Source organism: Electrona antarctica (genome assembly GCF_951216825.1).
Source record: "Electrona antarctica genome assembly, chromosome: 8".
Lineage (NCBI taxonomy): Eukaryota > Metazoa > Chordata > Actinopteri > Myctophiformes > Myctophidae > Electrona > Electrona antarctica.
Genome location: NC_136789.1, coordinates 10,773,228 through 10,800,522, shown reverse-complemented (window position 1 = coordinate 10,800,522; position 27,295 = coordinate 10,773,228). Strand labels below are relative to the sequence as shown.

Sequence of the window (27,295 nt, the reverse complement as noted above, 5' to 3'; positions counted from 1 at the left end):
CTGACATGCAAGAGAAATATCTTCCCATGTGTTAAACATCACACTCATGGTTCAGACTTGATCGATTTCATCGATTTAAGGCTTCCAAAGCTGTTGTCTCGGTCAAGTCTCCCATGTAAAAGAGATCTCACATCTCGATCAACGGGACTCTGGCTAAATAAAGGAAAAAGAAAACAATATAATAGAACATATATTGATATACTCAAACAGCTGCAAACCTGTCCAGCCGAACACACGCCAATTCTCAGCATGGGCTGGATTAACCCGACGTTGGTGCCCATATCACTGCAGCACCGTAACCGTAAGTATGCATTAAGTGCACTGATCTTTAGATACCTGTTGAACAGGCCTGCACTGGTCCTACTGTGTGACCCCCCCCACCCCACACGCACGCACACAGAGTCAGCCACCTCATTTGGATGGCTTCCATAAAGGGCTGGGACAGCAAATAGGAATCCGTTCAACCGAAGCACAGCACTGAATCATCGTCTCCGGCTGGCGTTCGAGGACATTAAGCAAAAAATGTTGATTGTCCAAGTTTAGGGATTCTGACAAGTGGGACTGATGGGAGGACTGGAGCATTGGGGCAGGTGTGTGAAAAGGGTTGATTTATTCATTGTTTCGTTTGGGGCTACGGTTTACAAATAGGAAAAGAAAGTGTGAGGAGGTTGGTGAAATGAACCGGGTGAGCACATTTAAATGTAATTTAAATTGTCAATGTATGGATGCCAGGGCGCTAATGCCCCGGCAGCCATTTGATGTGCAAAAATACGGAAGATGTATGTGAGAAAGTGATTTGTTGGCAAGTTCGGTCCACAATGACAAATCTGCTATCTCACGGCATCTTGCCAAATTGCAGAAAGAATAGAACTGGCACATCCACTGGACGGCAGGTGTAGGACCAACAATGGATAAGGCAATATAAAATCTTGCCAAATTGCACCACCGTTCCCTAGTTCCCTCTTTTGGTAACAAAGATATTTGTTTTCATTCCAACCAAACACTGTACCTAACTGATTAAACTTCAACCATATATTATGTTGACTGGGCTCCCCAAGAGCTGCAACCCCGTCCACCCGTCCGTCCGTCTGAAATCTTCAAGTTCAAACTGAACAGCTTATCACAGATGACTTAATTGAAAGCCTCGAAGAAAATAAAAAATACCTGAGCTAACATAAATCACATGGTACTAACTTTATCAGCAGATGTTTTGGTTTCAGTTACAATGAACAGGTATATTCTTCTTTCTCACACACAACCCAACACAAACCAGAGCAGCACTTATGAATGTGCAAGGCTACAAGTAACACAACCATTTCGTAGAGAAGTTAGCAATCACACAAAGGCCAGAAAGACAGAGGACAGAAATGTAGCCACTTTATGACAATTAGGGAGTACGAATCATGTGAAAATTAGCTTTAAGGGGAAACAGAAATGTTTTAATCTGCCTTAATTTGACAGAGGTCCTTGTTTATGAGACATTAACTGGCTGTTCTGCATTCGTTTTTTCATATTTTCCTCTCCAACTTCTTCACAATCATTCTTTCTTGTCCTCAGGTTCCCTCTTTCCTCAACTGATGAGGCGACATCAGGTAGAACGAATTGGTGACATTTGAGTGCTAAAGGTCTGTATAATAATAACCAGGGAAGCCAGAGCTCAGAGCAATGCGAATATCAAACTGCTTCGAAACGAGATATATGCACATGCACACACATACAGTACAATACACTCACCCATGCGCACCACTTTGAAGCCACACAAACCTAATTTCCGTCCTGTTCAGTGCCAAGATTTACACTCCCATTTGGTTTCCTCTCAACAGTACATCAGAAGGTACTTGAAGCTAATTGAACCAACACACAATATGATTCGATCATGTTAAATCAGTCTGTTAGAGCTTGCATGAATAGCTCGAGAACAGAGCCATGTACTTGATGTTCCCACTCCCTAATGGACGAGGACCTTTTCTATCATCACAGACAAAGTTCTATTTTTGGAATGCCAATTTGTAAAACCTTCTTAAAAGAGAAAACAAAATTATACATTGTGGAGCTACATCAATTCTGGGAGATCGTCATAGGCTACAGCTTCATTGTCTCCACCAGGCCGAGGGCATGGGGAGAGAGTATGTTTTGCACTCCGTCCGTCCGTCCGTGTGTCCGTGTGTGTCCCCGTTTGTCCGTCCGTCCGTCCGTCTGTGATCAGCTAATCTCCGGCACTGTTAACCCGGTCGATGCCAAACTTTGCACACACACTCCCTGGATGCCAACGATAAACCTCTGCCCCAAAATTTCCAGAACGGCCTGTTATAGCGCCACCAGGAGGCCGCTTTGTGCAAAACAAGTTTTTGGACAGTACACCTACAGATTTGGTCCAAACATCACGCAAATTGGTACACAGTCTCTCTAGAGCCATTCAACGAAACGGGTCTTTCAGATTTCTCAGACTCCATCCTGATTGGCTAAGATTGGCTTCCAAAGTTCGCAGGAGTGCTCAGTTTCAAACAAAATCCTGCAAATCATGAACACATTGTGTGATTTCCGTGAAATTGTGCACGCACATTCCCACTAGGCCAAGGAAGAAATGCCACATGAACATTTTCAACTCAGCCTCATGGTGGCGCTATAACTGGCCGAAAAGTGTTTTTACCTCTAACTGCACGAATCTGTGGATAACTTTGTATGCCAACTCCCTAGAGGCCAAGGAAAAACCTTTTCCTGGAATTTTTCACATCTGCTCTTTATAGCTCCACCAGGAGGCCGACATATGTAAAACACATTTTCTAATATTACTCCTTCAGATTTTATCCAAATTTCACGCAAATTGGTAGACATGCTCTCCATAGTCATGTGATCAAGACGGGTTTGTTTGATTTCTCATAATCCACCCTCATTGGCTACGATTGGCTTCTAAACTTTTCAGGAGTAGCCCGCTTTGTACCCGTTTTGTACAAATCGCCACAACTACTCAACGCAGTATCCGATTGTGGTGAAACTGTGCATGCGTATTCCCACTAGGCTTTGGAAGAAATGCCACTTGACAGTTTTCAAATCAGCCTCATAGTGGCGCTACAACAAGCCACGTCTCACACACACACACACACACACACACACACACACACACACACACACACACACACACACACACACACACACACACACACACACACACACACACACACACACACACACACACACACACACACACGTTTATATTGCTCCTAAACATTTTGCCAAACATCACACTCACACTCCTATCCTCCTGGTGGAGACCTGTGCCCAGAAGGGCACTTTTTCTAGTTACACCATGTATTGAAGAGCTTCTTATGAAAACCATTCAACCAAGACTGTGCAACAGATTGCAAGTGGAAGGAAAATTATATATTGTGTTAATAATAATCTTTAACTTTTTGTACTTTTTAGCCGTGATAGGGAGGCTCTAAGATCAGTCGGTGTGCCTGTCCGTTCACATCCCCCTTTTTTGGTCCCAAACATTATTGGCTGGATTGCCTTGGAATTTTGTGAACTTTGTGCTCCCCTGCAGAAGGGGGTGGTCCTATACCGATTGTGGTGACCCAATGACCAAATGTAACACACAGTATCTCAAAATCTATTGGCCAAATCACAATGGAACTTAATGCAGTAATCAAGGATGAACCCTACCTGAACACTATTTCTCAATAGTTGAGTTGGCATTGTCCATATTCTATCACATCCATTAATGGGAATAAAGGACTTGATCAGTGTTATATGTGACACAGAGACTCAATTGTATGCTGCATTGTATGTCCCTCAAACTGTTGATAAAATTGCACAAGCACATTGTTTGTGCCAGCACATTGAATAGTCCATGTATTTAACACAAGGTAATCTATGACATTAATTCTTTATTTCCCATGTCCGTATACGGACCCCACCGCTAGGGGACGTTATATCCCAGGTCCGTATATATACGGACCCCAATGTATACTCTGTCTATATAATGGTTGAGTCCCACGGCAGCTTTTAACATTGGTCCGGTTGCTATGGCAACGCCCCACCGCTCCAGCTATGGGATTGAAAATATAATCACTGTGTAAAGCAGTTGAAAGGAGGATTTTCAAACATCCATAAGTCGGAATCCAGGAGAGCTGTCCTTGCTGGATCTTCTGCCATCCAAATTTCGGATTAAATTTGTGCCTTTGTACCGCGACGCTCCTGCCATGTAAAAGCTTCTGACGAAAGGAAAACAGTGTGTGCTTGTGCCAATGATACTCCAGTGTGTGTAGCGAGTGTGTGTGTGTAGCAAGTGTGTGTGTGTGTGTGTGGGGGGGGGGGGGGGGGGGGAGCAAACTCCGACTTTAAGTGAAAGCGTATGGTGGCACCTGGAACTGGGATTTATCAGCTAGCCACAATAAATGTTAAAGTGAGTTCAGAAGAATTTGAAATCCAAGTTATAGGCCACGTGCATAAATTGTCACATGGTTGGAAAGGTTGGAAAGGTGACTTACAGCCACCACTGGAGAGCCAGATGTGAGCTGCTATTCTCAAATAGTCAGTAACATGTCAATATTATGGTTAGTATCATATCAGTATCATGTCAGTGTCATGGTCAGTATTATCTTAGTATCATGTTCAGTATCATGTCAGTATCATGGTCAGTAATCAGTATCATGTTAGTATCGTGGTCAGTATCATGTCAGTATCATGGTCAGTATCATGTTAGTAGGCTACCGTGGTCAGTATCATGTCAGTATCATGGTCAGTATCATGTCAGTATCACTGTCAGTCTCATGAAATGAACATTACCATACAATATGCAGATTTATTTTCTTTTTTACTCAAATCTGTGTAGCTTATTAGGAGGAGGAAATAGTTAAACCTCATAATTAGTGCACTAAAATCATAAAGCATGCATTCCACTGCACAGCCCCTAATTAAAATCAAAACATTAAAAAAAAAGATTGATTTGTGTGATACATGGTGATACAAGTTGCCATTTATTCAATTTTTTGTGATTTTCTTTTGGCACTTCATCGTGTATAATGTCTATAATATATATTTTTTAAAGTCCTAACAATGTGTGTGTGATGTACTGTGCATTCTGTGGGCCACCACGGCAGCATTATAATTGGACGGAGTGTTCTTTTTATTTCTCTTGACATAAAAAGCTGTGAGCACATCTGGAATTTCAAAGTTCCGTTCTGCCTTCCATAGCATGCGCTGAACCGATGCACTTATTCACTTTAAAATGTATAATGCCTCATGTGCAGAGGGAATGCATTCATCAGTTTTAATAGACTACAGTCCATATGGCGACCGTCAGCTACCATACCATCACTGGAGCTAGCTAGGTCTTTAATGCAATAACCACCACTCACAGCAGCTTTGAGTTAAAGGACAACTTCAACTTATATCCTGCCACCCTAATAGACAGCGCAACACCCCATCCTTTGTCCGCCTTCTCCTACCAAACCACACCTCACCCACACCATGCACAACACCAACAGCATGCCTGTCCAGGCATCAACCACTACTTTGCATCCATGCAACTGTCATATTTACAGTACAATACCCATTTTTATGAAATAACACATTCTTGCGCAAGACCACCAGCCTACGTCAAAATCGTCACCACTTTGCCGATTTACGCCAACTCCGTTCACTTCATGGGGCCTTCATACGGCCTTCACAGTGACACACGCGTTATTTCCGACCCTCGATGTCCAATCTCGCTACCTCTGCTCTAACCCAGCTCATCTTACCTCCGTCCCCTCCCCCTCTGGCTGCTGTGCCGGCCAGGCGAACACACCACCACGTCGTGTTGACTAGACTACACTAATAAGGACCCATGACGGCCACCGCCAGCAACAACACGCCGGCAACAACCCGACACACACATCTCTCGCCTATCGCACGGCAAACGCCACACAACTACACTACGCTTGGTGAACGCAGCTAAAGCAGCTGCGTTCTTCACAGTACACCGTGGAGGATTTTCGTTTCGCATCGCGGGCCATGGGGGACACCAATTGACAAGTGCGCGAGTGAGTGAGTGCGTGTGCAGTACACCTACTATTTACCCAGGGTGTGCGTGTGTCTACGATGGCCAGCCAGCCACACACACACACCACCTCTCAATGCCACGTTCTTCCGTGCATTATTTATTTTCACTCATGTGTGTGTGTGAGTGTGAGTGTGAGAGATGTGTGTGTTTTGATTGATTGATTGAAGAATTTATTAACAGTTTGCAGAATTACAGTACATTTCAAGCACAAACTCAATACAAAGGCTGTTAACTGTGAGTGGACGACCCAATTAAGCATTACACTTGTTTCCAATAGGGTCCACCATGTTCAAATCATCAAAACATTTAGAGACGTACAAATAGACACTTCTATAGACAGAACAGGAATTCATCATAAAGGAGGTAAAAAGGGAAAAGAAATATATACAGTGAGGGGAAAAAAGGGGGGGCGGGGGGGGGGGGGGGTTCAGATTTTACGGGGGCCAGTTTCGAATTGCAGCCATCCGTAGGTGCCCTTTGAGAGCGGTTTTGAAGGAGTCAAGGGATTCGCATGTCTTAATGACAGTTGGTAGGGCGTTCCACATTTTGGTGGCATAGGAGCGAAAAGAATTTAGTCCCTTGTTTGTGCCGAATCTGGGTTGTACATGGTTCGTTGCACTCCCTCTGGTGTTGTGGGTGTGGACTTCGTTAACATTAAGGAAGTATCTAGACAGGTACATGGGTATCTTGGTGGTGTATCAAATCTTGTGGACCAGACCCATTGCAAGATGCTGTACTCTGTCGTCGACCCTAAGCCATTCCAGCCTGTCGAAGTGGGCAGGGGTGAGGTGGGTTCGGGGGGCTAGATCAAGTAGGAGCCTGACCAGTTTGTTTTGGGAAGTCTGGAGCCTGGTTTTAAGGGCCTTTGAGGTGCTGTGGTACCAGGAGGTGCATGCATAGTCAAAGAAACCCTGTACAAGGGCTCCTGTTAAGGTCTTCAAGGTGTTTTTGTTGACCAGTGAGGAGATCCTGTAGAGGAATCTTGTTCTATGGTTGACTTTTTTGATTACGTTGGTGGCCATTTTATCACCGGAAAGATTAGCCTCCAGGATGGAACCTAGGTAGGTAATTTCATCTTTACGTGTGATAACATTGTCACCCACTCTAACCAAGAAGCCATTTGCCTTGCTGAGATTACTAATAGAGCCAAAGAGAATGGATTCAGTTTTTCCCAGGTGTAAAGATAGTTTGTTATCAGCGAGCCAGGTGCAGATTCTACCGAGTTCAGAGCTGAGGGCATTTTCAACCTGCAGTTTGTCCCTGTCCGAGACCAGCAGTGCTGAGTCATCTGCGAACAGGAACAAGTTGCAGTCACAAGCTGAAGTCATGTCGTTTACATATATTAGGAACAGTAGTGTGTGTGTGTGTGTGTGTGTGTGTGTGTGTGTGTGTGTGTGTGTGTGTGTGTGTGTGTGTGTGTGTGTGTGTGTGTGTGTGTGTGCGGGCGGGCGGGCGCACAACAACACATAATAATTAATAACCCATCCGTTTCTACACAATACTGGGTATAAACATACAGCTGAAACATGAAGTGGAGTCTGTCAACTCCCGCAATTTCCTTCTCCCCATATTGCGCTGCTACGTAACTAAATTCTAGTTCATATAATTGGTGACTCCTCACTAGGGGAGACGTATTTTAACGGCAGTAACTACTTGTCCCCCTGGCCCCCCTCCGTATCAAAGTATTGGACAGTATTAAGATGTTGATATTAATTTTGTATTCATCTTTAGGGCCCCAAATCACACCTTAGAAAGCACGAGTGTTTATTTCAAACACAAAGTGTTTTTTGATTGGGGAGTCACTAATGTTCATGATAAAATACCACATTTGTTTTCTAAACGATGGCTTCCATTTTCGCATTGCAACATTTCAGGAATAGAATGCCTGCAGTGTCTATTAGCTTGGATTCACCATCAATGTCACTGGTGGACGGGTTTCTGAACTGCCCACAGCCCTCCCATGAGACAGAGAGTAGGAAAACAATGGTGGCATTTTATCATGAACATTAGTGAGGACCAATTACAGTATATGAAGGTAGATTGAAAAGTGGTGAAGTGGCCCTTTAAGCTTGAGTTGTATACCGGTACATAGTCGACATAGCCGATCTGCAAGATCAATACACATCACATCCGCTATGTATTGTGCGTTTGCAGATCAGCTATTGGCGCTAAACACCTCACTTCTTCTTATCCTCAGTTCCGTGCTCAGCCAATCAAATCATCGCTATGGGGTACACACACACACACACACACACACAAAGCTGGGCATAGGAGGGGCTAGCACCCCTCAAAAAAAATATGTTTTGCTAAAGCAGCTTTGTTGTGGTAGATTTCATTTGTCAAGCTTGGGAGAGAAGACAGAATACTCTGTATAACTATGGGCTGTAGCAATGTATTATGAATATAATGTAAACATGCTGTAAATTAAAATGTAAAATGGTGTCTTATAAACCCACAAGGGTTGGGCACTTTGTGTGCAGGACAAGGAAATAAATAATCAATCAATGAAGCCCAGAAGAATTTCCTCAAAATGTCGATTTCTGATATTGCTGCAGACTGCATGCCCCCCTCCCTCTCTCTGACATCCTTGTACACCACTCAACAAACTAAAATCTCTGGTTATCTGTCATTTTTCAGCACAGCTGTCGCCATTAGAGCCTCCTTCTTGACTCATTACAGACACATTTACACTTTTTTCTTTCCTCCACATTACGTCATATACTGGGGTCATTATATAAATATATATACATTGTTTGTTTTTTTTACCATTATACTGACATTTTTACTGAGACATGCCCACAATAGGGACCCTGAGCAGTTTTCAGGCTAATAGACGTCTAAAATATGTCTAAATGGCCGTCTAAAAATTGGTTATAAATGGTCTAAAAATGAACGTTTTTAGCGGTCTACAGTATATAGATTAGACGTTGAAACAACGTTGTTTAAACGTCTATATAGACGGTCTATATATAGACGTTTAAAAAACTGCTAATCAACGTAAACTAAGCTTAGAACCCTAAAAAAAGTCTAATAGCCGACTATTGCTCAGTAGGACACTATAGGGTTTAAGTGGTTCGTTCCTATGCCTATACAACTACAGTATGTCTCATTCTCTCATTTCGTTGCTCATTGCTTCTTATCTCCTTCACACACAAGCAAACCTGCACACACACAGATATATACAGATGCATGTGCCCAAATTAAGTCTGCAAGAAGACCAAGATGGGTTGGAGAGTGAGTGGTTAATTAGCATTGGCAGTGTTAATTGGCATCTCATCACCCTCTCCCCTCTCCATAGCTGATTGGATTCAGCCTTTTAAAGATGAGCACATTCTGTGCAGTTTGGATCCAGTCCACTTGGGATAAAATGACGGGATTATGGTGGTGGTGGTGGTGGTGGTGATGGTGATGGTGATGGTGATGATGATGTGATGGTGATGATGATGATGATGATGGTGGTGGTGATGGTGATGGTGATGATGATGTGATGGTGATGATGATGATGATGGTGGTGATGGTGATGTGATGGTGATGATGATGATGATGATGGTGATGTGATGGTGATGGTGGTGGTGTGTGGCACTGACAGACACCAATAATCTGCCGGATCTCATTAATTCAGCCATGTGTTTTCAGCACAAGTGCAGTGATTGTACTAAACTAGCCAAGTCTCCTGAGGCCTCATTCACACGTATCAAACACCATCAAACAAAAATGTTTGGTCAAACCATGTGACTCCCATTGGAAAAGCATTGTGGTGGCCTAAAAAAAAAGAAAAATGACCAAACATTGGTCTGATCGGTGTTTGATACGTGTGATTGAGGCCTGGGGAGGCGCGTCTGAAGCCTGTCCTGGGCGGGGTATCCAGAAGTAAAAACAAATCCTTTGTTTCATTAAGTTGTTGTGCAATGTCCAATGCAATAGAACACATCTGAAGTCCTACATTACTAATATTACTATACATTAATATTATTAAGAGTATTGTCAAAGTGAACTGTCGACAAGTTGATGACTTTTTGAATCGCTTGTTATAAGCATACTGTATCCTATATTAAAATTGGTTACTGGGAGGACCACGGCGACGTCACTCTGACTCAGACATCATACCATAAGACCCCAAATGTCTGTCCACAAAAAAATAAAAATGAATAAATTAAACATGCCTTTCCATCCACCTCTTATCCAGAGTCAGGTTACGGAGGTGGCAGTTCCAGCAGAGAACGCCAGACTTCCCTTTCCCTGGCCACATTAGCCAGCTTTGACTGGGGGATCCCATTCCCAAGGTGTTCCCTGGGCCCTGGCCAGCATGGTCCACCTGGTCCTCAGTCTACCGTGGCCTCTTCCCAGCAGGACATGCCTGTAAAGCCTCCCTGGGGAGGTGACTGGGAGGCAAACTTACTACAGATCCCCAACCTGTGTGTTGCATGGGGCCCACTGTGGGCTGCGAGGGCATTGGAAGTGGGGATGAAAATAATTCCCTCACAGACGGGTCGGATCCTTGTTTTATCAGAAATCACTCGGGCCGGGTCGGAATCGGCCGTATATCCCGCTGAACTCGGGGGTGTCTATCATTATGTGTAAGACCAGAGTGGATCCGAGAAGACCCGTACTATAGGCCTACTGTGTGAGCGTGTGTGTGGAGCGATTGCGACGTGCTGCACTGGTGACAGAGAAACGCAATGCATTGTTTTAGGTTTAGGCTGGTTTAGAATAGATTACTGCAGCCGTGCAGAGCAAAAAAAAGATCTGCGCAATGCATGTGTACCATACTGCAATAGGCAAGCCAGCTGCCACTGCCCAGCTGCCTAAATCTCAGAATCGGTCGGAATTGGACCAAATTGTCACAGGTCCATCCGGGGTTGGTTTCCTTATTTGAAAATGTTTTCGGAACGGGGCGGAATCAGGTCAAATTTCACAGATCCATTTCGGGTTTGGGACCATTATTTTTGTTGGACCCGCGAAGAGCTCTAGTACAAACCACCTCATCTGGTCCCTAACGGATGACAGAGGTTCTCACCGTATCCCTCTAAGGGAGATGCCAGCCACTCTCCTGAGAAAAACCCATTCCAGCCGCTTGTATCCGCAATCTTGTTCTTTGTGAATGTCATCAATTCACAATCATGTTGTGGTTGTAAAGTGAAAGTGAATTCCATATTATTTCCTTTGTCCCAGTTGCACTATTTCAGAAATTGCCTTGCAACACAGATAATACATCTGTTATCCTGAGCAAGTAAGCCGCTTAAAGCCAAGGGAGGGCTGTGAATAGAATAACATCCCAGTCTTCAGCACAACTGTGGGCAAGACTTTTGTATTGTGGGGGCAAAACTCGTGTTGCTGGTTAGATAAACATTTGTGAGTCAGAGAGCATAGAGTGCAGAACACTTTTCTAATGCCAGAGTAGACATTGGTAGAACAAGGTCCCATTAATTTCTTCAGCTTCTCCGGGCGAGGCGGAGAGCTTACAGCATAAGCAAGAAATTTCCAATGGGTTTTGGAGCATGACATTTTTCAATTTTCTCCCACCGCTACTTGGAAAACTTGGAACCTTCGCCTGCACAAACCAGATAGGCTGTGGGCTACACATGCCTATCAAACACAGGACAGGAACAGACAGGTTAAAGCAAAAATGTTAATAATATACTTGCATATAAACAGGCCAGGATTTATCTCATAGGAGCCACACGTGCCAAGCCCAGCTAGCATAACAGCATGGAAGGTACCAGCTAGGACCATACATCACACATCGTTCTTGTCGGGCAGAAACCTTGCATCTCCATATTTCAACTTTGTTTTGTCGATGATAAGAAGGAAGATACGCCTGCACACTGAGTATTTGCTCGGTACATGAGTTTTATATACGATGGCGGCGGTGGCTCAGGGGTAGAGTAGCCTGAAGGTAACCGCAAGGTTGCCAGTTCGAACCTGTGCTCCCCCAGAGTTAGTGTCATGAATGTGTGTGTGAATGGGTGAATGAAATGCACAATCTATGTAAAGGGGGCTGTTGCCTCATAGCTATAAAGTCCTGGGTTCAATTCCCGCTGGGGACACTGTGGGCGCTGGGGGCATGTTCCCTCCTCCGTGTCATCAGTGCCCATACCCGAGGCGGGGTAGGTGAAAGGGCCTTTCTGTGTGGAGTTTGTATGTTCTCCCCGTGTCCCCTAGGGAGGTACCCTCACAAAAAACATGCAGTGATCCTGGTCTCTAAACTACCTCAACTTTGACCCCTCTATCACATGGAACAATTTTTTGGGCGGATGGATATGGACACAAAAAACATAGTTCCGTGTGATAGAGGGGTAAAAAATGGACGAAAGTTGCACTAATATTTTAGAAATAGGTAAACAATACAAATGCCGTTAGTTTTGTGGATTAATTTACTTTTACTGCGTGGCCCCAGTGCCCCCCACAAAATGACTGGAACTACTTAATATTTCACCAAAACCAGAGCTGAACTCCCACCACGGGACTCGGGCAATCAATTAATACAGTTGCAACCACTATATTAATTAATTTCATACAGCTTAAGTAAAAATTTTTTTTTAACTATCCCTTTAATGTATGTAAAACTCATGTACCTATACTCAGTGTGCGGGCATATATTTCTTATATCATTGATGTCCACTGGTCTACACACCTGTAAATGAATATCTCTTCTGTCGAGAAGAAACCATAATATGTTCATTTTTCAGGAAATGAAGAAAACCTTCTATATTGAAAACAAAGCAATACTGCCCCATCAAAGTTGGTGTGGTTTATATATTGTCAATTGACAATTACTTGCATGAGAGGGGCAGAGGTGGTGGAGTTAGTTACTTTAGCAGACAGTTTGAGGGTCCAATGGAGTTTGGAGTCTGGTCATAACTCCACCTGAACCCTTTTGGTTTCAATGTGTCAGATAGTCCACACTTTAAACGTTTCCTATAAAGCACAAAGGCTTAAATATTAAATGCAAAATGGATGACGTTTGACATGCTGCATTACCAGCTGCTGCTGCAAGTTTGCAACCATCTGCATCAAGATGTACTATCCGTCTAACTGTGCATTCATGTGTGCCGTTGTTATTATTTCCTGGCCGTCTGTCTAGCCAGTTGCCGGTTTGCCTGCCATTCTGTCCGCCAGTGGTGGACTTATAAGTACAGTTATGAGGTACTAGATTTGAGATACTTCAATACTTTGTACTTTTACTCCGCTACTGTACATCTCAGAAGCAAATACTATAGCAAGTAGTTTTTACACCACTAAAATTACTTTATTACTACTGTAGTCATTATTTTATATTCTTCTGGTTATGTGACACATTGTGAGCTTGTTGATCTGCTACTTTGAGACAAAAAAAAGTTTATAAAGGATACAAGATGCAAAACAGTCTCTGCCATGCATTCGGCCTGGCAGAGACAAAAATAGAAATACTCAAGTAAATTGAAAGTATCTCACGTACATGTACCACTGACTGGCAGCCTGTTTGACTGTGGCGGGTTCTGGCAGGAGCTTGTTCTTTCTGTGTGACATTTTGACTGCACTGTTTGCCAGTCTTCTGCCTGTCCATCTCCCTCTTGTCCCTGTTTGTTCATGACCTCTATGTGATGTCAATAATCTCTCCGTTTCTCTGTCTGCTAAAACATCTGGTTAGGATGCCTCTCTGGCTTCTGCCTCTCTTTTCTCAGCAGAAGCCTACATTTTAATTGGATGTAGGGAGGTGGTAATTAAGGGATCTTGATATTGGATGCGGGTGGGGGGGGGGGGGGGGGGGGGGTACTAGCCCAAAAAATGTTGACTGTTCGATCAATCAATCAATCACTGCTTATTGTTAATTCCAAGGATGCTCATACAGTTCAGCGATGTTTCAATCATGAAACTAGCAATGTGATTTCTGTCTGTATGCATGCGTTCACTTACAAGCAACATTGCCCATTTTCACGAGCTCGAGTAGAGATCCATCCTCTTCAAATTCTTCCTATATATAGCCAGAAAATTCCATGATTGCTTGGCTCACATAATCGCAAGCATACCGCATGCCAACACTTTCTGAGAAACAGTGAACCTGACATGCAGAGCGGAGGCAGAGTGGCTATCAGTACAGCCATGGACAGTTATTTAGTTACCAGGCAACGCTACAGTACCTTTGTTTATAGTTCAACCACAGAGAACAGAAGGCAAAGAAATAAAATGTTTAGTGTGGTGATACAATATTCTAGACAAAATATCACGTTACGTCTGGCTGTGTTGAATAAAGTAAATCTGTGAGATGCTTAACGCACTACAACAGTGGCTCTAACATTTTTTGCAGTGTCAGTGGTGGAAAAAGTAGTATTTTTTACTACTTTCTACAATGTAGAAATACTTGGTTACAAGTAAAAGTCCGGAATTCAAACTTTACTTGAGTAAAAGTACAAAGGTAATTGGTATAACAATTATACTTAAATAAAATAGAAATAGCATATCTACAGTACGACCTCACAATGCATCGCATTATAGATCGGCTATTTCCGGCAAATGTACCCCCTACAAAAGGTGGCGCGCTAAATGGTTAATAAAGACAAAATTGTTTGCATGATCAATGTAAGATCAAGATCAATGTATCGCTCAAAATCAGAAAAATCCCAGATGGAGGCCCTGCATGCATTTTGTAATTCAGCTGAGATTTCAACTGGCTTTGGCAGGAACATTTGACAGTCCATCACAATGCTTCCTTTTAAGCATTTTATTTCATAACAAAGACACTGAATAAGTGGGGCCCTGGATGTTTGACGTTTGACGTTATCTATGCATTCAGCTGTCTCCTGCGACTCATAATGACAGCTTTCACAGAATACACATACTGTAACAGCCTAGCTGACATAAATTGACTAGCTATGTAGCTTGCGTTGCGCCCAGAACATTTTATAGCCTACCACGAATTTATCGTTTTACTTGATGTCACAGGTGGAGGAATTAAACCTGTCAAAGAGGTACCATTTAGACCAATTTATACCTCTCTTTGCACGACATGTTTTGCATGGCAAGAACAGTAAGTGTCGACGTGATTAATACATATCACTGCAGCAAAGTCGATAACGTGCCTTTTATGTAAACAACTGCAGGGACACATATCCTCAATATACATTCAGAAAGGCTCCGCAGCATGCAAATACAGTGAGTAGACATTTACAACGTCCAGCTCAACTAAAATATATCTCACTGTCAAATGTGAACCCATTCTTCCAGTCTAAGCACATACATGCTTGTCTTTTTAGGGAGATGAGCGTCAACACCCAGCAGAAGACATAGTGGGTAATGGGTAGCAATCCTACACTTGTGACAAGTTGACAACACAATGACATGGCGCAGTATAGCCTGCCTTACCTACCTATATCCAGAGGGCATTATTCTATATATTTGCACTGCCAAGTTTGTCTTTGATATGTGTAAGCACAGTTCACAGGGTTGGATTCGCTGGGTGGCCAGAGGTTGAAATCCAATTATTGACTCAGTATAGACGTGATGAGAAACTGAAGGAGAGCGAGGCAGAGTAGAGAAACATAAAGACTCGCCAACAGATGCATTGCCGCGGAGCTCAGTAGAGACAGACTGCTTGCAGATTAGAAAATGGCTTCCCCTCCTACATATACTGTGATATTGCCTGTTATGAGACTTTGATGAGTAATGATCATGCATCCACAGTCTGCTCCTTGTGTCATGGATTATGAATGGGCTGTATGAGATTCCACAGATATATCTATAATGCATTGTGAACGATGGCGCCGTCGTGCCGCAGAACTTTGCCACTCTGTATCCGCGAGCGTTCGTTAGCCCGCCGCAGTGACTAAAAGGAATGTATTTAATAACACAAACTGTGAATAAATGAGCGTTTTGCCTGTAGACGGCTGATTTATCACGTGCATATATGCTTTTGCTTGAATATGCGTCTGCGTTTGTGTTCACGTGAGTGGGTGTGTGTGGATGTATATGTGCATGCGTGTGACGTGCGTGCATGCCGTGGTTGTGTTCAAGTAGCTTTGATCTCACTCTGTTGTATCACCTCATGAAAAGCAATGTTGATTTAATTCACAATTACCAATTAAACCCTAGGGCTATGACATACTTTATTTTGTTGACCATGGTTTTCCCTCTACACACCAAATATTTTTGCTGAAAATAGATAAGACTAGCTCAGAGCTTGTAGATCTGGTATCGGTGGATATTCTATTTTTGCTGAATGTTTGTATATTTTTGCCCAGTATAGGGAAGCTGGGTTCATGTGGTTAAATGAGACATAATAATGCCATGATTCACTGTGCAGGTAGTTAGAGGGAACCCACTTATTTGATAACAGAAGAAGATGGACACTCTATGGACCATATCTGTACAGTGCCAAGGGTCTCCCAAAGTTCATCATCGCTTTGAAAAGAGCATGCAAATGTTTTATAATTTATGCTTACATTATGTAATCTTTATTCAATGTAACCCCATTTCATACAAAATAATAATTTATCCCCGACTCTTTTATCCCTAAACTTGTGATAGGACAATAAAGTTCAGTTTAGTTTGATTGATTGATTGATTGAAATATTTATTAACTGTTTGCAGAATTACAGTACATTTCAAGCACAAACTCAATACAAAGGCTGTTAACTGTGAGTGGACGACCCAATTAAGCATTACACTTGTTTCCAATAGGGTCCACCATGTTCAATTCATAAAAAATTAAGTTAAATTAAGCAAAATCTCTCTGGGGCACCCACAGGCGTAGCGGTCCAGGTGTATACGACACGTAAAGGCACATGCCTGACAGCGTGTCGTGGGTTTGAATCCCGGTCCCGACCTTTGCTGCGTGTCATTCCCAATCTCCCTCTCCCCCCGTTTCCTGTCAATCTCCTATCAATAAAGGCAGAAAAGCCCAAAATATCTTTTAAAAAAAAGAAGCAACAATCTCTCAAGCTGCATATAACCATGCAGCCAAGTACAAAGCAACGGACACAATAAGAGCCAGTATCATTATTTTACTGTATAGTCAGAGCTAAACCCTCAGAAATGTTCTTTGACCAAACCTTTCTTCTTCAGATCTTAATGTTTTCCAGCCCTACTACTCTGTGGTTTATCCATTTCTGATTATGGTTTAGTATTGGCCTTAAAAGAGTCTCTTTGACAAACCACCACCAAACACTCTTTCAAATACCTAAAATGGATTCTCCAGCCGACTCACCTCCTGTACTTTTATAGATGTTCCTGGTACCTCACTTCCTGGAACTATTGCTATGCTCTTTCCCGACCTTTGCTGCGTGTCATTCCCAATCTCCCTCTCCCCCTGTTTCCTGTCAATCTCCTATCAATAAAGGCAGAAAAGCCCAAAATATCTTTAAACAAAAAAGAAGCAACAATCTCTCAAGCTGCATATAACCATGCAGCCAAGTACAAAGCAACTGACACAATAAGAGCCAGTATCATTATTTTACTGTATAGTTGAGATAAGAGATGTGTATTTGGAAATGTTTGCTGAAGAGCAAATGGCTCAATGAATGCCTCATCACTTTGTCAAGTCCAATTCATTTCAGGAGAAGGCTAAATTGTTACGGTGTTGTGAGACAGTGGCTATGAGGTGTAGTATAATGTTTAGAACAATCAGAACCATAACAATATTAAAGAACTATAAGAAATAAAGATCCTGTACCTGTGTCAGTACATTCCTTTCAATGTCTCCAATGAGTCAAGTATCAAAAAAGTTATCACAAAAGTAATCGAACCAAAAAAATGTAGATCTTCTATTTTCCGAAAATCAAGTGATCCATAAAGTAAGCAACTAAAAAGGCAATGCATTGCTTAAAAGGGGGAAAATATATTCCTCACTCAACCTTGATAGGGTGTACTAGTGGTTGATAGGGTCTACTATAGGTAATAACAATAATACGCCAAAAGTGATTGGCCGGAATGTGATGTATGATGATAAGAGAGCCCCTCACACGGGTGTGATTTTTTTTCCTTGGAGCACCACTCTCCAACATCTGACAAAGCGGAGACCCCCACATGTTCAATTAAGAATGCATATTCCATATGTGTATCAACACTGGCACAGCATCATTAGAGTTGAGGGACACAAGTTCACAACATCAGAAAGTAGGTTATGTCCAGAAATGTTGCTATATAGAAATCCTCATAGGGCCTCCTAAGGTTCACTCTGGAGTGTTATTAGATCAAAGATATTCATACTGTACTGTGATGTGCATGAGTAAAGTTGAAAAGGTTACTGAATGTGAAAGAAAGTTAATTTAAACGAGAATGTGTTCTCAATGACTTGCCTGGTGAGGAAGGAAATAAATGCACTTTGTGGAAAGCTCCAGAAATGACAATTTTGTCGAAAATAGAAAATGGGAGTGAATAAAAAATTGTGATCTTCAAGTGAGCTTGAAGATCTAGAACTATTTTCACTGTTCGATTGCAACATACTAGGGTCCTCACAATGAAAACGATGCTATTTGTTAAAGATATTAACCTTCTAAAATGTTGCCGACGACTCCTCCTGACAAAACTGAGACTTTTGATGGTGTCGTCCTTCCAATAGCCTTTTAAGTCTGCACTCACCCGAGAGAAGCTGTTTGAATCACATCAGGACAAGCACTTTCTCTTCGCTTTGTGAGTGACAAACCAAGCAAGGAGGTTGAAATCACAAAGTCAATAAGTCCAATTTTGCGTAGAGCATATGGTTGTGTTTGGCTCAAAGATGGTAGACTAACTTCAGAGAGAGAGAGAGAGAGAGAGAGAGAGAGAGAGAGAGAATAAGGTGCTGCAATAGTTACATCAGAAAATAAATTTGTAAAGCAGGGAGAGTCAGAGCCCATCATGGCATGGCAGCAGCTTGATTACTGATGGTGGCTTTAGGCCAGCGGCTTTGTAAGCCAATACAGTTTGGAATTTAACAATGTGTGAAGCGATCTAAAATAATAGGACAAACTAAAGGAAAGGCCAGCACAGTGAAAGAGTCTAGTAATTGGCTTTATTCTGCTTTGAGCCCACTAATCCTTTAGGGGGTGTGAGTCAGCGATAGCTGCATGATGTTCATTATGATTGATCATTTTTGGTGGCGAAAAACACTGTCTCATACACTGTTTTAGTGTTTCATTTAATTTTGGATGTCTTGTAAAGTTATGATCTGGTTCATTGATTGATTGATTGATTGATTGATTGAAAATCAGTCAAAAGGATGAAACAAGTTTGTTTAAACTATGTGCCTGAGTTGGGGTGGGTACAGACATATCTAGACAAATATAATCAATACAATCATACAATTTCAACGTAGTACAAATAAAGAAGCAAAGAAAAACATGGGTACTGTAGAGGAACCCGTTTACAACTCAGGAGCAGGTCGTAGCAACACTCAAACATTTTTGAGTGGTGTAAACCACTCCTACAACTGGCTTTGTTAGTCTGTCTGTCTGTGCTCAAAAAATGAGCATGGTTGATGCTGATTGGTTGATGCTGATTTCATTACGTCAGACATTACGTCAGACCACAGCTATATAATACCTTACACCACTCAGTTCACACGGGTGTGATTTTTTGTATAATGGGTTGAATATATATATATAGAGTAGAGAATATATATAGAGTTGAAATTTCCGATCTGCTTGTATTAAACGACGCTGTTAAACTCACCAACATTGCAGCTGTATAGGGCAAGCTTGAATGATCCTCTTTCAATCTGCAAAGCGTTTGTTTCATAAAAAAATCAACCGTAGAGCTACGTTCTGTCAAGAAATGCCTCCTGCATTATGTGCAAATTCGAAATAGGACGGACATTCAGTGACTCGACAAGGATGAGGACAGGGTTCAAGCACATTGCAACCCTATTATTTTAAATTGGTTCCTCCTGTCACATTTCTTGTTATTGCTTTTCAAATTCAAAAAGGCAAAAAAAAAAGTATTTTCCTCACCCAACGTTCAAGTCAGGAGGCCACAGCAGGTTATTTGTCCAAAAGCTCTGAATTGATTGAGAGCTAAACCCTCAGAAATGTTCCTTGACCAAACCTTTCTTCTTCAGATCTTAATGTTTTCCAGCCCTACTACTCTGTGGTTTATCCATTTCTGATTATGGTTTAGTATTGGCCTTAAAAGAGTCTCTTTGACAAACCACCACCAAACACTCTTTCAAATACCTAAAATGGAATCTCCGGCCGACTCACCTCATGTACTTTTATAGATGTTCCTGGTACCTCACTTCCTGGAACTATTGCTATGTTCTTTCCCCACAGCCCCCCCTACCTTGTCAACAGAAAATGAATGAAAATGGTTTATAACTACACAAAACAAAACAACTTTTCTGTACACTATATTTCAGGGTTAAATATTCAACTATATTTTAACCAATATATTCCCTTGTTATCACCCAGTATGTTGTGTTTCATTTTCTTTCAATACTCATACCAGGAAAGGAAATACATTTCTTCACACATTTATGTGGCACTGTCACAGTATCACATTTGATTAAATCAAATTAAATCATGGTGAAATATGAGATTTGTGCGGGTCGTGGGGGCAACATTCCAGCAGCTAGAGCGCTCCGGACTTCCCTCTCCTGGGCAACATTTGCCACCTCTTTCTGGGTGTTCCCAGCCAACCCTGGCCAGCGTGGAGATAAAATACCCCCATCTGGTCCTTAATTGGTATGCCAGAGGGTCTCCTCCCAGTGGGACGTGCACGGGACCTCCCCAGGGAGATTCTCAGGAGGCATCCAAACCACCTTAACTGACTCCTTTCCATGTGAATCAGTGGCTCACTGATTCACGGATGGCTATACTTCTCACCCTATCTCTAAGGGAGAGATCAGCCACCCATGTGAGAAAACTAATTTTGGCTGCTTGTATCCATGATCTTATTCTTACATCTCATGCATGAAAAATGCTATTGATGCACATCATGCACTGTGTAAGTCACTCGGGACAAGAGCATCTGCTAAATGCCTAAATTATTCTGACTGCTAAAAAGGACAGAAAATAATTGAATTGACTGAGCCTTTCAGGGACTTCACATTCATTTTGCCAAGTGGTGAGAGCCCTCAGATCACCAGTACCATCACAAAAGCTGAATGCACAATGGGCCTCATGCGCCAACCGTTCTTAAGAAGTTCTTAAGAGGAAATGTGTTCTTAGACCCACTTAAGAAGGTTTTGGGATCCCTCAATCTTTTCTTAGCTGTGATTTGTTCGTAGGTAAGAACAGAATCTACGCACACTGTGGAGCACTCTTAGGGTGCCTTTTTCGTTCTTAAAGGGACACTTCACCCTTTTAGCAAAAAAATATATGTCAATGACCTTTATAAGATTTAGAACCCTTTCCTGGCGTTATTTTTTGTGTAATCTCTGGTTTTAGATATTTGATATTATCGAAGTGGCTTTGACGTCAGAGACACTCTTCCGTGTTCCTTAATAACGTCAACTACCAGAATGCTTTGCGCAGCCAACCTCCCCGAGGGGGCGCGGTTCCCAAACACATCCACCCTGTGATCCACGCTGGTTCCACCCAGGTTGAATAGACAATAACATCACCGGGCTATACACACAACACCTGTCAACACAGCTGGGCATGCTTAGCGCCCAGGTGCTGGGTATAAAATCTCGGGAGCGCCATATTCACTTTGTAGAGTAGGAGTTCAGAGCAGTCTTGAGTTATCAGATTTGTTTCTTGAGTAGTATTTGTATTTGCGACTTTTTGGAAGTGTAATCATGTCAGTGTGTCGACGTTGCGCGGTACCACACTGTACAGCTCGGAAGCGGAGGGATCATCCTGGTGAAGTTAGCTCTTTCCAATTCCCAGTCAACGACCCAGAGCGTTGCAGGGAATGGGTCAGAGCAATCAGGAACCCGAAGTACAACGAGAACACGCAACTCATGGAGCTACAGAATGAGCGTGTGTGTAGTCTGCACTTCCAACCGGAGGAGTTTGAACGGGGCGACATGACGAGGTACCGTCTTATGGGTGGTAGAAAGCCTGGAGCCGTGCTGTCGACCACCGCGGTTCCTTCTATCAACCTGGAGGAACAAGCAGAGGCCGTTGAACCTCCGCCAGCGAAAAGGAGTCGCACAGAGGTACTCATATAAAGTTATTTACAGTAACGGCCAAGCTACACCAGGCTTTTTGCGCACAAAACGCACGCCGCGCGTTTAGGGTAAACGTGCGAGAAAAGCCTGGTGTAGCGTGGCCATAATAATTGTCATAGTACTGTTTTGATCGAATCGTGGTAGTATTTAGTATACAGTATGAAACATGACTTCATCCGAGTACATTGAGAAAACATGGCTATAACATAGCATAAATGTGGGTCTATACATTTGGCTGCCATGCCATGGTGGCCCCATCTTTTTTGTTGTTTGTTTGGCGTTTTAATAAACGTCTTTTTCAACGCACGCTATCAAAACCCACAACTGTAAACATTTGGAGGAACATGTCAGTTCCTTTCAAATTCACTTTTCAACGTTGGAAAATATAGTTCAATAATGCCTCCCTCCCTCCAAACTGGTCACAGACTGGGCCAGATGTTTCACAGCACTGCTGTAATGCCATTTATTGTGATCTTACACTTCTCATATTCCTCACATGATTAGTGTTAGTCAGGAAAAGAAACGAGTCAAATTAATATAATGCCAAAATAAAACAAATGTGTATATTGCTTGGACAACAAGTCTGAGAAACTATTTTAAATAAACCAGGGGTCTACAACCTTTTAGAAAGTGCCATGTTTGTATTTTCTAAATAGGCAGTGTGCCATGTCAATTGTCAACGTTAATTTTCATGACACCACATAGATAATTCCAACATATTTTGATTGTACACAAATATAACCTTGTCTAACCCTGGACTAAACCATTCCTCACCAGGCCTCATACAGCTGTCCAGATGTAGAATTTTTTTGTAGTAACTGTTTCTACTCTCAACCAGACAGAGGAACCGTCGCACAGTGTTCCAGTGGCAGTGGCAGTGCCAGAGGAACCGGTGCACAGCGTTCCAGAACTTCCAGTGGTAGTGGCAGAGGAACCGTCGTACATCGTTCCAATGGCAGTGGCAGTGCCAGAGGAACCGTCGTACAGCGTTCCAGTGGCAGTGGCAGGGCCAAGTCAATCTGTAAGTTAGCCTTGCTGTTTGAAAAAAAAAACTTGAGAATATAGGTTGTCATCCATTTCTAGCTGCATATGTAATTAAAAGTTTCATATGAAAGAGATTGCTATCAAATTCTGTTTTTCATTCAGACCACAGGATATCGTTCCAGTGAATTTGAGAGTTCTTCTCAGACCAGTGTGGAGGCTGATGACCCAGGGGATGACAGCTTCCAGCCCGAGACAACCTCATCTGGGGAGGAGGAGGAGGAGGAGGAGGAGGACGACGACGACGTGAGATTTACTGGGAAGGTCCTTGTGGATGAGGAGAGAATAATGTCCCTCTTCAAGTTCTGCCAGGTCTGTGGAGAAGCTATCCTTGACACAAATGTGCACAAGTTCTATACTGGTGCACAGCTGAAAGTCAAGTGGCAGTGCAATGGCGGCCACAAGGACACATGGAGGTCATCGCCGGATGTCAGGGGAATGCCAGAGGTCAACCTGCAAGCTGCTGCCTCTATTCTGTTTACGGGGGGCACCTTCACTGAGCTTTCAGAGTGGTCTAAGGCAATGAAGTTGCATATGATTGGTACCACAACATTCCATGCAATCCAAAAGGCATATCTACACCCTGCCATTGAGGCACTGTACCAGCAACAGCGGAATGAACTCCTGGCACGAGTCTTCCAGAAGCAGGCACCAGAGGATGATGATATGTGGCCCCAACAACTGCCCCAACTCTTGGGTGATGCCAGATGTGACTCACCTGGATTCAGTGCCAAATACTGCCATTACTCCTTCATGTTGGACGACACGAAGGAGATCATTCACACTGAACTAGTACAGGTAATTTTGAGGTTTTTAAATGTTGTGTTCACAGCAGGATCGTCGAGTGTAGTAGCATGCTGTTATTGAAATAACTTTCGGTTCTGCTGCGTTTTGTTTCTTGCTCCTCCTTCCAGGTCACAGAAGCATCCAGCTCCGTTATGATGGAACCAAAGGGCTTCAAGCGTGGACTGACAGGTCCTCATTATGCTTTATTGCTGTTATGTTGCCTTGTTTGTTTCATTTTGATAATTGTACAGCACCTTGTAACTATGTTTTGAAAGGCACTTCATAAATAAAATTTCCATACTTGCAGTGCTGCTTGGTATGGGGCTAGATGTGGAGGTGATAGCCACAGACCGCTCTCCCTCAATCAGGAAGATGATGAGGATTGAACACCCCGAGATCAAACACGAGTTTGATATATGGCATACTGCTAAAGGTTAGCTTTATTTATGGCGGGTATTGGTTGTGTAGAACGGTGAGAAAATAATGTCTCGGGTTCAAAGCTGTTTATATACTAAGCTCATATTATGCTTATATACTGTGATGCAATACAGTGCACTGTGTGTGTGTTGTTTTTGCAGGTTTCCTAAAAAAGTTGAAATCCAGAAGCCAGAAAAAATGCATGGAGCTATTGCGCGGTTGGACAATGTGAGTGTTTCGTCAAAGTAGACACATTTCAAACATGCCATTTGTTCGGGATGTCTAATCACTTTTTCTTGATGTATGTTCTTCAAAGGTCCATTTATAACCACATGTGGTTTTCCTGTGGAACCTGTGAGGGTGACACAGAGGTGAGGGATCTGTGCATCTATAATATTCTGGATTGTTCTCAGACAGTTGCAATTTCTTTCCATTGTGCCAGTCATTACCAAGCAGTGTAACTGATATTCACACTACTGTAGCTACTGCAGCAGCGCTGGCTGTCCGTCCTTCACCATGTGTGTGATGAGCACACGTGGATAGAGGATGGCAACACGTACCGGTGCTGTCATCTTCCATTCAGTGCAGATCAGCGGCGGAAGACGAAGTGGCTGAAGAGTGACTCTGCATCCTTCAGGACGCTGGCCTCACTGGTACAGGATGGTAGGCTTCTGAAGGACCTTGGTCAAATGGGGCTCTTCATGCATACTGGTAAGTTCCAATTTCCAAATGATACATACTGTTTTACAGTAGGGGCTATATCTTGCGCAACACCTTATCTCTAAACTAATTTGCCATATTTTACTATTTAAAAATACCTTTTTAAAATAGTTCAAATAGCCGATCTACAAGCTCACAATGTCTCGATGCAGATGGCTAATTGAACTATTTTAAAATAGTAAAAATGGAAAATTAGTTTAGGGATAAGGGTGGCGCAAGATGGAGCCCTAGATGTTTATGTGCTTTCATGCTGCAACACACAGGTGAGCTGGAGGTGTTCCACAGTGCTCTTCTGAAGTACATGCCTAAGCGCCAACACTTCTCCTATATGGGGATGCAGGAGAGATCTCATCTTGCCATAATGGATCACAATGAAAATATTGTAAAGAGGAGGCAAGCCACTACTACTACAGGTGTGTTTTGGGAGCAGATATCAAATGTTATTTGTTACACTTGCTGCATAATTTCAATGGTGAGTCCTTCTCAAAACTTTTTTCTCTTTCATTTTAGGTGCACTGCGTCACAAGAGGGTCGCTTGCAGGCGCTCAGGCAAATGGGTCATAAAAAAGATTTACAAGCCTCGCACCACCAACTTCAGACACCGGCTCATGGACATGGTGTATGAGCGCCGTCAGGACCCAGATGTGCAGTACAAAGCCCCGACATCCTCACTTGATCAGCCTCAACCAGATCTTCCACCCAACATTGCTCCGACACCTGCACCTCCACTGCAGGAATTACTGGCCAGGCATATGAGTCGGCTCTAACAGGTAAGTCCTACATGATGAGAAACCAAAAGTCTTCTCCTTGATTGTGACAGTGACACCTCTCCTCTCCTGATGCAGTTGCTGCCGGGGACCATGCAGATGACTCAACGTTGATGGGCTTCTTCAGTGACGGCAAGACTGTACAGTGGTGTCATGACAACCTCACACTCAACGAAGGACACTCAAGGAGCTGATTATGGACCACAGGAGGCTGGGAATCTACTGTGTTGCAGCAGTGGAGACGGTCAGCAATTTCAAGTTCCTTGTCGCGCTGCTTCATTCCATTGTCATTACTTGAACCCTGCAGTGTTGTGTGTGTGTGTATATACATTTGATCTGCTTATATTGAGAACATAACTTTTGACACATCTGACCATTTTCTTGTCTTCTATGTCTCTCATTTGCAGGAAATGGAAAATGGCAGTTTTGTTCAACACTCAAAGTTCAAGTACACATCACGAGGACCTCCAAATGGTCCACAAACTGCATGTGCTGAAAAAGGCAGAACACTTTCCATGATCCATCAAGCTGGGTGTTGAGTCTTGCTGCTGCATGGCTATGTGGCACATCAAACAGGAATTATCAATTCTATCTTCCTGTATTTTGTAAATGCAAATCATTTCACACATTTTCACTCCTCTAAACTTGTGATGTGACAATAACTGGACCAGATATCATATTTATATATTTGGAGTACAAGGAAAGTGTGTTGGATACCCATATACTGTTTTGGCAGAACATGTCTGTGTGCATTCATGCTTATTCTACAGCTTACTCAATGCAATTTGAGAAACCACAACGCATACAATGTTACTATTATTTCTAGGTGTGCCTATTGAATCAAGCAGCAATGCAAACTTTTTACCTGTATCTCATTACTTATGTATTTGTCAATCAAGGTGTGCCTATTGAATCAGCAACAATGCATCATGTTCGTCCTTCGCAAGCGAAGATGGCCAATTGACTTCACGTCTTGTGGGTGCGAAGATGGCTGATGAGGCCGGTCCGTGCACGGAATGTCCCATTGCTGTGAGGGCATGTGATGTCTGGGGGGTGGCGCAGCAGAGCGCCAGTTGGAGCACTGTTGGGCATCGGCCTCCCAGGTCTCAGGATCCAGACCGCAGCTCTTGAGGCTGGCCTTCATTGCTTGTTTATTTTTAGTGAATGGTTGCCATGGAGAATTTTGCATACTGTAATTGTAATGCCCTGGTTTTAGAGAACATTCTTGTATGTGCCGATGTTGAAGTAAAAAGAAAAAAAACTACTGCATCACTGTGTCCTTTTCCCATTGTTAGCATATACCAAGCTATGTCATGTACGATGCAATTGTTATTTGTCAGCCCGTGAAGTTGATAATGGTGATACATCATACATATTGACCTCAGACTAGTAGACTTGAATGCTTAGAAAGCATTATAAGCTCTCTGCTTATGTTTTTTACTCTTCACATGT

At 42.8% G+C, this 27,295-nt stretch overlaps 1 protein-coding gene across 1 annotated transcript; it reads left to right on the top strand.

Moving 5' to 3' along the window:
* Positions 1-21,944: 21,944 nt before the first annotated feature.
* Positions 21,945-27,292, top strand: LOC306928097 (uncharacterized protein). The gene is made up of 11 exons (XM_079508017.1): positions 21,945-22,100; positions 22,951-23,133; positions 23,259-23,951; positions 24,068-24,128; positions 24,247-24,372; positions 24,518-24,584; positions 24,673-24,727; positions 24,839-25,067; positions 25,340-25,489; positions 25,587-25,846; positions 25,922-27,292. The coding sequence occupies exons 1-10, from the start codon at positions 21,969-21,971 to the stop codon at positions 25,841-25,843; spliced, it is 1,953 nt and encodes a 650-aa protein (XP_079364143.1). The 5' UTR covers positions 21,945-21,968; the 3' UTR covers positions 25,844-25,846; positions 25,922-27,292.
* Positions 27,293-27,295: the final 3 nt, after the last annotated feature.